At 44.1% G+C, this 11,170-nt stretch overlaps 2 protein-coding genes across 2 annotated transcripts in view; both read left to right on the plus strand.

Moving 5' to 3' along the window:
* The window catches only part of LOC106808465 (WD repeat-containing protein 31-like), a 20,284-nt gene extending 9,468 nt beyond the window's left edge, over nucleotides 1-10,816 (plus strand). Inside the window, exons 3-11 of the mRNA XM_014811199.1 lie at nucleotides 1,440-1,587; nucleotides 2,249-2,323; nucleotides 3,912-4,053; nucleotides 5,113-5,213; nucleotides 6,638-6,705; nucleotides 7,003-7,144; nucleotides 8,636-8,795; nucleotides 9,387-9,456; nucleotides 10,124-10,816. Coding sequence (XP_014666685.1) covers nucleotides 1,440-1,587; nucleotides 2,249-2,323; nucleotides 3,912-4,053; nucleotides 5,113-5,213; nucleotides 6,638-6,705; nucleotides 7,003-7,144; nucleotides 8,636-8,795; nucleotides 9,387-9,456; nucleotides 10,124-10,220 — 1,003 coding nt within the window. The 3' untranslated portion in view covers nucleotides 10,221-10,816. The remainder of the gene's footprint in view (nucleotides 1-1,439; nucleotides 1,588-2,248; nucleotides 2,324-3,911; nucleotides 4,054-5,112; nucleotides 5,214-6,637; nucleotides 6,706-7,002; nucleotides 7,145-8,635; nucleotides 8,796-9,386; nucleotides 9,457-10,123) is intronic.
* Nucleotides 10,817-10,991: 175 nt separating this feature from the next.
* LOC106808458 (WD repeat-containing protein 31-like) overlaps nucleotides 10,992-11,170 on the plus strand; it is a 5,782-nt gene continuing 5,603 nt past the window's right edge. The window contains exon 1 of the mRNA XM_014811190.1: nucleotides 10,992-11,030. Within this exon, the coding sequence (XP_014666676.1) occupies nucleotides 10,992-11,030 (39 nt within the window). The remainder of the gene's footprint in view (nucleotides 11,031-11,170) is intronic.

Consider the following 11,170-nt stretch of genomic DNA (forward strand, 5'->3'; position numbering starts at 1 on the left):
AAGCGGCATTGCTGCCACCCTGCTGTCACTCGGCCTTCAAGCTGCCATTCAACCTGGCAAAGCGGGAAAATCCAACCTGCAACATCAGCCGTGGCTCCACAAAGGCCAAGCTGTTCCAAGAGTGCAAGCTCATCATCTGGGACGAGGCAACCAATGAGCCACAAAGGCGCCTTTGAAGCATTCGACAACACCCTACAAGACCTTCGGCACAACACAAACGTCATGGGAGGTGGGACTGTCCTGCTCTCAGGCGACTTTCGCCAAACCTTGCCAGTCTTCGCCAAAAGAACAAGAGCAGATGCTGTCAATGCCTGCATCAAGTCGTCGTACCTCTGGAGCGAGGTGAACCGCCACAGCCTGAAGACCAACATGAGGGTGCAGCTTAGCGGCGATGAAGAAGCTGGCCGCTTCTCTCAGCAACTGCTGGAGGTCGGCAATAGCAGACTCACCACCACAGCTGATGGCCAAGTCAAGCTGCCATTCAGCAAAGCAGCGGCGGACATCACCCAGCTGATGACCAAAGTCTTCCCAAACCTCCACCTCCGCTACCAAGACCAAGACTGGCTGAGCGAGCGAGCCATCCTTGCTCCCAAGAATTTGGCCATGGATGATATCAACGCCAAGCTGCTGAAGCAACTGCCTGGCGACCCAACGAGCTACAAGTCGATGGACACAGTTCCTGATCCTGACCAGGTCATGCACTATCCGACCGAGTTTCTGAACAGCCTGGCGCCTTCAGGTCTGCCATCACACAACTTGGTGCTCAAGGTCGGCGCGCCCATATTGCTAATGCGCAACCTGGATGATCCCAAGCTCCAAGCGCAACGGCACAAGGCTCACAGTGAAGCAGCTCATGCCCAGAGTCATCGAAGCCAAAATCATGACAGGCAAGGGCAAGGGCGAAAATGCCATTTCAGTTCAAGAGGCTGCAGTTTCCAGTCAAGCTAAGCTTTGCCATGTTCATCAACAAGGCCTAGGGCCAGTCCCTCAAGGTGGTTGGACTCAACCTCAGTGAGCCAGTGTTCTCCCATGGCCAGCTCTATGTGGGGTGCTCCAGGGTGGGCAACCCAGACAACCTCTACATCCTCTCTCAAGATGGCAAGACCAAGAATGTTGTGTACCAAGAAGCGCTGCAGAACTGACCAGAAGTGAAATTCTTGGCACAGATTTATAAAATCCGAATAAGATCAGTACTGACTAAATTCTAGCTCTTTAATCCTGGGCATCGCCGGGTAGCCCAGCTAGTATATAATATAACTGAAGCTCAGCCATGTGTGTGTGTGCATGTGCATGCTTGCGTGCGTGTGTGTGTGTATACTGAGGTTAATTATGGCATAATTTCTCCAGAGGCTATAGACTTGAGAGACCATGCAGTGACTTGTATGAAAGCGACTGTATAGTTTTAATGTTGCGTGCCCCGCTGCTTCCGTTCGTTGCAGTTACCTATGCGATGATTCTTCGATCACGGCAGTGACGAGCGAATTTGAGGTGGAGGGATTCCAGAAGCTGACACCTGCGCATTGTTGTTCCGTTAACTGCATCGCTGGCGTTAAGCCTGGATTGTGTCTGTCAGGTGGCGTTGACAAGGTATGCAGGCGCGTGACCCGTGTCCAGCATTTTCCTGCCGTAGAAATCAACACCGTAATAGTTTATATTAAGTGTGATTTCTATATGTTCGCGTCTGCCGGCCGCTCTATCGCTGTGTTCTGATGTGTTTGAGTGATTCTGTTTTCGTGTCGTGGTAATTGGTTTGCCTTTGTGTAGTTAGTGTAACCCTTGTTCGCACGCAGACGTTATAACTCCGCTTTGCTAATTTGAGGGTGCGGGTTTACTGGTTTAACCCCATTACTGGAGTCTGCGTCGGCTCGGACTAGTGTAACCCATACCCCTAATATTTAATTACCCATACCTCTAATAATACCCCTAATAATAAAGCCATTTCCTAATCATGATGTGGTGCAGTTGTCACTGTCCAATCAATAAGACATAGCGCTGTACATGCTGCAACAGTGGCGGCGAAATGTAGGTTACCTGGAAATGTTTGTGTTCTGAGATAAACGCAAGGAAGCCGGAGTCTTTCTTCGACTATAATAGCCATTGTTTGACAATTCTAGTGTTCAAATAATTTGTTTAAGGCGACTCGCTAGCATTAATCCTGCTAAGGTTTATTGAAAATTAATTATTTAATGGAGATTTGCTCGATGACTGTGAAGGTTTTAACATCCCGACAAATAACGATAACTTTCAGTCTGTTATAGTGTACGACTATCTTAACGGGAGCGTCAAGCAGAAATGGAGTGGACACGAGAAACCTGTAACAGCGGTATGTATACACCTGTCTGCATCCTTTTGAATTCTGACCGTTGCGAAAAATTAGCACCTTTGTCGGGTAATTTACCAGGGGCCGAGCGCATGCGTACGAAAACCCAGTTGCTTCTCAAAACTCTTCTATTCTGGTTTTAGCTCACCTTGACATCGTCAAGATGAGCTATTGCCATGGGGTGTCGTACGTCCGTCTGTCTGTCCGTCCGTCTGTCAACATTTGGCTACGGTCAACGATAACTCAGGAACCATTTGACCCACATGTTTCAAATTGCATATAGTTGTTACTCCTATGGGAGAGGTTTGAACGTCCTATTTTGGAGCACGCCAGTCGACCTACTTTAGAGCCACGTCCACTTTTGCAAAAATGGAAATGGCCATAAGTCAGTTCAAGTTCAACGGATTTTGCTCATTTCTGGTATGTGAATGAACAAGGACTGGCCCCAAAACATATCACACAGGTTTGGATTTTTTTTTAATTTAGCAAATTAGGTATATTTCGTCAATTCCCCTATGCATTTCAGTGTCTGCCTACGGTCAACGATAACTCAAGAACCGTTTGACCCACATGTTTCAAATTGCATACAGTTGTTACTCCTATGGGAGAGGTTTGAACGTCCTATTTTGGAGCACGCCAGTCGACCTACTTTCGAGCCACGTCCACTTTTTTGAAAAAATGGAAATGGCCATAAGTCAGTTCAGGTTCAACGGATTTTGCTCATTTCTGGTATGTGAATGAATAAGGACTGGCCCCAAAACATATCACACAGGTTTTGATTTTTTTTTTAAAATTATGCAAATTAGGTAGATTTTGGCAATTCCCCTATGCATTTCAGTGTCTGCCTATGGTCAACGCCATCAGATTGTATGCCAACAGATCTGAAACATTTATTTTCGCATCAAAAATTACTCATATATCATCATTATCCAGAGTAAAGTCCGACCTCCTTTATCCGGTCACGGCGGGACCGGCACCCATCCGGATATGGGATTTGGCCGGATATGAGAGTTATGCTCAAACACAGCATTTCTATGGCTATGCAGTTCAGTAGGGTTTATGCATGTGATAATGTATTTACTCGTTGCTATGATTATTTGTAACAAACTGTCGTGTTTTATGGTTTATATGAAATGGAAATAAAATGAAATAAAACGTAAATTTTACCGGAGGCATAGCGGAAACGAGCGGACAACACACATGCGCTCGCGCACACGCAAACACACGTACGGTTGGTACATCGCGCAAGTTTTGAGCGAGATTTTTAGGTGGAAATGAATGAAAAACAGAGAACATACACTGCGAGACCGCGGCCGGTTAATAGAGATTTCCGGATAACGGATGGCCGGATAAAGGAGGTCGGACTGTATATAATAGGAGATATGCTATATAATGGGAGTTCTTCTATATATACTCTTGCTTTTTATATCCCCCTCTTCTATCACACCCAAGGTAAGCTACAGTGCCATTGACACTTTCATTCCTTTACATTTTCCTGGCGTTACTTAGATTTCTCTGTTGCGTGTTGAACTTGGGTTGCTTATGAAGAGTCCGTCACTAACACCTTTGTACCCCGTGCACCGACATAAAGGTGTGCTATGCGGAGAGGCAGCACTTTGTCATGAGCGGCTCGCGTGACAAGACGATTCACCTGTGGAAATGTAACGAGCCGTCTCCCGTCACCACTTTCGAGGGACACGAGCTAGTCGTAACGAGCATCTCTCTCGATCCAAGTACGCCTCCTCGTCTCCTCGCTGCGATCGCTCTGCACGCGCAGAATCTTTTATTCGACACGTGATACGTAAATTAGATTGCGTTAGCAATAGCATACCAAATTTAGCGACGTGAATGTGTAATTAATATTATGAGCGAATTTAAAGGTCGTACGAATGTTGAGTCGAAGCCGCAACGCAGTTTCGTCTTTCGAACGATACGCATGTGATTATTCTAGATCAGTGGTGGGCAAACTTTTCAAAGCGAGGGCCGCATCAGTGGGCCATGAAAAGTCAAAGGGCCGCACCTTTTAAAATCGGGCGGTGCGCTCTAAGATAATATGTGCGTTTCGCCTCAAGGGCGCCATCTCTGGACCATAATTAGCTGAAATGGCGTTGCAGAGCGAACCAGAGACAATAGAACACTAATCTGTATGACACTGAAAAAGTCAGCCTCGGTTCAAGCACAAACATGTTGACTTTCACAAAAATTTATTGATTTAAAAAAAAAAAAATAAATATTTTGTAATTTGCTGCATGCTTCCTCGGGCCGCACAGAACCCCGTGGAGGGCCGCATGCGGCTCGCGGGCCGCAGTTTGCCCACCCCTGTAATCTAGATTAAAGTGTTGTGCTATTCAAAATTGGCAGTGCCATCAACTACAATTGTTAAGGTGTTATTCCACCAATCCTTTTATATCATGCATACATTAACTGAAAAAAGAAATTCCAAACTTCACTTAGCTGCCATGTAGTGAGCTGCGTACGACAACAAGGTTCGAAGTTAATTGATGGCATTATAATGCACGCAGAGAATGAAAGCAATGTACTAGCTTCTTTTTAATTAAATTCCTGAATATGACTTCAGCATGCTGTCAAACACAAAGGAATGCATGGGATCTTGTTCATTTATGCCGTGAGCTGCTTTCCTATTGTCCTGCTTTGGTTGGTGGCGTGCTTAAACCAGGATAGTTATTAACGTAGCTATTGTGGGGATCGGAGAGCCCTGGGCGTGATGTGCACTTACCAGCGTTTTAGAAGTTAATTTGAGAGCTCTCGCTAAGATTTTAATCTTGTTGCAGGTAATTCCTTTCTGTGCAGTGGCTCGCGTGACAACTCAGTACGGATATGGGACCTTGAGACCGGATCCTGCTTAGCCAATGCTAATATTTCTCGAAATCTAGTGAGTACACATATTTAGCTCACCTTGACATCGTCAAGATGAGCTATTGCCATGGGTCGTCGTCCGTCGTACGTCCGTCCATCTGTCCTTCCGTCAACATTTGGCTACGGTCAACGATTACTCAGGAACCGTTTGACCCACATGTTTGAAATTTGGTATAGTTGTTACTGCTATGGGAGAGGTTTGAACGTCCTATTTTGGAGCACGCCAGTCGATGTACTTTCGAGCCACGGCAATTTTTTGCCAAAAATGGAAATGGCCATTAGTCAGTTCAGGTTCAACGGATTTTGCTCATTTTTGGTATGTGAATGAACAAGGGCTGGCCCCAAAACGTATTACAAAGGTTTTGATATTTAAAAAAAAATTAAGCAAATTAGGTAGGTTTTGGCAATTATATAGCATATTACATAGACACACAGATAACAATCTGTGGTGTCACACTCGTTTGGTTCGTTTTACAAGATTTCATTGACAATATCTTTAATGCAAAATTGGTATTTCCTCTCCACCCTGCCAATAAAACGTCTATATTAGAGTAAAGTTTTACAACACATGTCGGAACGCAGCATAACCTATTTATTTCGAATGCCATCGCTAAGAAACATCAAAGCGGGTATAGCGCCATCTACCATCACAAATTGTGATTCATTTTAGTTTATAAATTATTATTGCGATATACAGATGGCAACCGTGTGCTACCGCCTAGAAATATTCATACGAAGTAAACACTTCCATGCAACCAATTAACCTTTGACAAAAGTTGTGTTATGGGCGGGGAAACACCATTGTCACGTGGTATTTAGCAGCTACGTGGAATAAGCGTATCTTCTTAATCTTACACGTTACACATCGGGAGCTCCGCTTTTAGGCAGTGCCTAAATCAGAATATTATAAAAACGTTACCGCCTTGCTAGCTCCAAGAAACCGTCTTGCTAGGGTTATTTTTTTGGGGGGGGTTGCGATTTTGTAGTACATATGTTACTAGAAAGTAGTTATTTTAAGCTAAGAACAATGAAGAAATGAATTAGAATTATAATTAATACCTTTAGTATAGTACCACTAAATACTGTTAAAACTGGTGGCTAAACTGCCCCCCCCCCCACTCGGTGCACTTATTCACTCATTTGTGCCCTTTTTGTGGTGAGCTACAGTGTCATTGACACTTTTATTTTAATTAAATTGAGAGCTTATGATAACATGTAAATTTCATGATGTCGGCGAGTTTTTCCTGCGTTAACGATTGGTAGGTTTAATTCTATCAAGAGCTCAAAGGACTACAGCATTCTGAACTCTTCATTCTATCCTGAGCAGCTATGTCCATCCGCGCATTTATCAGTTTATGTTGCCTAGAAACAATCGTGAGTTTTGAGGGCTTCGCAGACCTAATTTTGGGCTTCAGTCACATATCCTTTTTTGTCAACCAGGTGACCAGTGTCTGCTGGGCTCCAGACGACAGTGTAATTGCTCAAACAAGTGAGGACAAAGAACTAAGGTACGCAAATTCAAAGTAAAAACATGACGAAACTTTCTGGCAACCGCGCAGCATTCGAGGGTAATTCAGAAACGTAGCCTCTATGTCAGTGCTTCTTAAACTATTTCAGTGTCATTCACCCTCGAGTCTTTATCACAAATTTTCATTCACCCGCGACTAAATTTCCTTGTGTTTTTGGTAAGTTTCTTTCACCCGAAAATAATTTCATTCACCATTGGGCTTGGAGCCAAAGTTCACCAGTTTCACCAGTTTAAACTGCTCTATGTAATCCACCCACCCTCCTCCGCTTGTCCACAGGCTGTGGGATCCGAGGTCATTCAACGTTGTTCACGTGTTCCCAAAGAAGCAGAACATTCTCAGCTGCTGTGCGGTGAGCGAGGACGGACTTCACTGCCTGTCCGGCAGCAGCGGCTGCAACAGCACGGGGTCCGAGCTGACAGTGAGTCGAACCAGCGCCGGTTATTATTATTATTATTATTATTATTATTAAATCTTTATTGCATGTAATTCAAACATAAATACTTGTACTGAAGACAGTCTTTTTCATGGAGAAAAAATCTGATAAATGCAAATGCTGTTGAGCAGTTAAAATAATGAAATTTCTGAGTGATACAGTACAAAACAGCGATAAACAACATGGAGGAAAAATAGTAAACAGTAATGGCGACGGTGCTTAAACCGCCGCGTCCGCTTCGCGTTTGTGTGTGTTTGCTGGGAAAGGTCGGGCGGGGGTAGGTTCCAAACTGGGCGCGGCGAAATAAAGAAGAGAATAAGCTTTCTGCGGTGAGATTGCAAGACTGTGCGTTTTTAATGCGCATGGGTTCCGGCCTGTGCTAGTGACAAAGTTGACGAGATTGTCCACTTGTATTAGTGATGACTATTTCGGGTGGAAGTGACTGACCAGAAATTCACGAAATTAATAGTGCAAGATTTGCTTTCGAGCCGTCTTATACTACTCGCGTCTCCCGGTTGAGTAAATTGTGTGGTGGCGCGAGTACTAGGAGATATACCGAATAACAACCAACTTATTGACCGAAAATATCCGATCATACCACTAACCTAGACAAGATCAATCCGATTACTGAGATGAAATGAGGCGGCATGTTGGACACACCCTTCCCTCGCCGGCCACGCGTCACGCGTTCTCAGAGTAAACCAAACCCATCGGTATCTAGCTATACCGGTGTACCCCTCCCGCTACAGGGAGTGAAGGGGCTACACCGGTAGAGCTAGTCGGTAACAAGCTCTACTTATCTACCTTTAGCTAGTTACCTTTGAGCAGGAGTGAATGCATGGGCTACACCGGTACAGCTAGTCGGTAACAACGTCAAGCTCTACTTAGCTACCTTTACCTAGCTACCCTTGAGCAGGAGTGAAGGGGCTACACCAGTACAATAGTCAGTAACAAGCTCTACTTAGCTACCTTTACCTAGCTACCCTTGAGCAGGAGTGAAGGGGCTACACCGGTACAGCTAGTCGGTAACAAGCTCTACTTAGCTACCTTTACCTAGCTACCCTTGAGCAGGAGCGAAGAGGCTACACCGGTACAGCTAGTCGGTAACAACGTCAAGCTCTACTTAGCTACCTTTACCTAGCTACCCTTGAGCAGGAGTGAAGGGACTACACCGGTACAATAGTCGGTAACAATTAAGCTCTACTTAGCTACCTTTACCTAGCTACCCTTGAGCAGGAGTGAAGGGGCTACACCGGTACAGCTAGTCGGTAACAAGCTCTACTTAGCTACCTTTAGCTAGCTACCCTTGAGCAGGAGCGAGGGGGCTACACCGGTACAGCTAGTCCGTAACAAGCTTAGCTACCTTTAGCTAGCTACCCTTGAGCAGGAGTGAAGGGGCTACACCGGTACAGCTAGTAGGTATCATGCTGGCACTCCTCTCTATCGCGAGCGTGATAAGTGCTTTCGTTCTTGCAGCTGTGGGACCTGCGGCAGCGGAAGCCCCTGTGTGAGTTCAGAGGTCACGAGCAGGGCGTCAGCGGCTGCGTGTTCCTGCCCCTCAACCACGGCGGCCAGCAGATGGTGGCGTCCTGCGGTGCCGACTCGACCGTGCGCGTCTGGAACGTGGAGTCCAAAGGTATTCGCTTCACTAGTGCTACCGTCGCGCGGGTTGTGCGGTCGTGCGTGGCGGAACTGCGGCGACGTTAGAGCACAGCTGCCGATCGATACGTGATGGCAGTATAGTTCTGTAGTTATAGGTTATCACGTCCATAATTACGTAACGACAGAACGATGGATTAGGCTGGAATTTATGTCGTATCTGCGCACCTATCTGCGTGTAGTTGTCACGTTTCGATGCGCAGGTGGCTGCAGAAATAGGTCATGATAGCTCACACACCGAGTCGGAAATCGAAAGATAAAGACACGAAGATTTAGCTAGTTCTAGACTTCACCTAAAAACGCACAGTCGCGACACATTTCATTCGAGTTTTTCCGCCATTAGTTTTTCAGTTAATTAGTATTTCTATGTTGAAGTTAAATATAACAGTAAGTTCGTGAACTCTCTATGGTTAGTCATAAAGAATGCTGGTGTGATTGACCGACCAACTTGCTCTGTCAATGTATTTTGCTGTATGTTTGCAATGTTTTAAATAATGCATCGATTGTGCAAGATTTTTTGTATTGGACGATCGTATGGCAGTATATATATATATGTGCTTCGTTGCAGATTGCGTAGGTTTGTTCATGCTGGAAGGCCGTGGACCTGTCACCGGCATAGCTGCCTATCCGGATTACAGGTGCTGTCAAAATACCTATACTCTAAACATTTTACCATTTTTTTGCAACTAAAAAGTAATTAAATACCCTCCTGTTCACCTACCTGCCCATTTTGTTCAGCAAATTGTTGTCATCATTGTTTATCTAGTAACAGCTCTAATACGTCGTGAAGTAGGAGATATGGGCTCTTCGTGGCATACCTCTAAATTTGGTGGTACACTTTTCAAGAATAAATATATTTTGTTTGCAGAAATTATTTTTCGTTATGTTCAAGGCTGAGGCAGTGACAGTACAAGTGCTACTATGAACTCTATAGATAATATATGTACATGTTTGTGGTTCTGTCTTATATCTTGTATCCCTCCAATTTTTTGTCGTTTTGAATTTGTGCCATCATTGTTATTTATAATTACCCAACCAGTAGATCAAGAGGAATTGTTTCATGTGCACACGTGTGAGATTCAAATAGAAAGGTCTCTCTCTAGGTGCAGAAGAGTACAAAACTATGAGAAAATTTGAGTTCAGAGTTAGGATATTTACGTGCTGTGTCAGCCAGTATTTATATGAAATGTGCAGCTACTGCACAATCTTTAGCATCGTACTGATGTTTTCATTCAGTCAATACTACCAGAAATTATTTCAGCCGATTACTTACTATCAATTTATGTAATAAACGGCGTTTTCTAGCATCCTGGCATCGACATTCAACCAAGGAATTCACCTCTTGTCGTTGGACTACACTAACCCACACTACCCACAGCTCAAGCGAAAACTGCAATTCTAGATCTTGGCTTAAAGTTGACATGCCGCTACGTTTATCATGTCACTGGTCACTCGGGACGGTCTTCTCGTAGGCACGAGGTAATACTGATATATGAACATTATTATTCGACTTGAAAAAAAAAGTCAAAACGAGCGAATTTCGTGTTAATATGTCACTGTAATAAAAATCGACGTTGTGAGAGATGGTCAGGTGCAGGTATCTTGGTTTACGATGTCGTTATGGTGATGCTGACACTGCTGTTGTTGGTAATGGAGATTAACTGATGTTTGATATATGTTGATTCGGTTATATGAAGAAGCTGTGATGCACGCACGTACATTTATGGCCATCAGTATAACGTCATGACAACCGATTGCATGCTACGCAGCCAAAATAACGAATAGTAAAAACGTTTCTTCTGAGTAAATTAATAACTACTATTGTAAAAACCTACAGTGTCAGGGTACTTTATTTCTTTGGTGGAAAAAAAGTTTTCCGGGGGAAGTTATAATATCTAAGTCATTGCATAGCTGCAGACACAATTATGCGATGATATTTAGTAGTTAGTTTTGAATCGGACTGATGTGCAATTAAAGCATTGATATTTTTATAGTCCACAAACGTCCTTTGTATTGCTGCTGCACACGCTCACTGCTTTTAGGTAATTAATCTATGTCCGTTCCTCTGTGTATCTTCACTTATATCGGCGGATGTACTTTACACCCGAACTTCGCTAATGGCAGAAACATTGTAACGATAAATAAGAAGAGTGACTATTCTATTCACCTTAATATGTCTGTTCGCCTTATCTGGGAAGATTACTCATGTCGGGTACTTGTACACCTGCAGAGCGTTACCGTAATATTCTCATAATGTAATTAAAGGGGGGGGGGGAAGATGCAGAGAAAGGATAGAATTAGTTAGGATGGAGGATAGTTATATTCTCCTAATGCATTAGTGATATTGGGAAA

Source organism: Priapulus caudatus, unplaced genomic scaffold (genome assembly GCF_000485595.1).
Source record: "Priapulus caudatus unplaced genomic scaffold, Priapulus_caudatus-5.0.1 Scaffold279, whole genome shotgun sequence".
Taxonomy (NCBI): domain Eukaryota; kingdom Metazoa; phylum Priapulida; class Priapulimorpha; order Priapulimorphida; family Priapulidae; genus Priapulus; species Priapulus caudatus.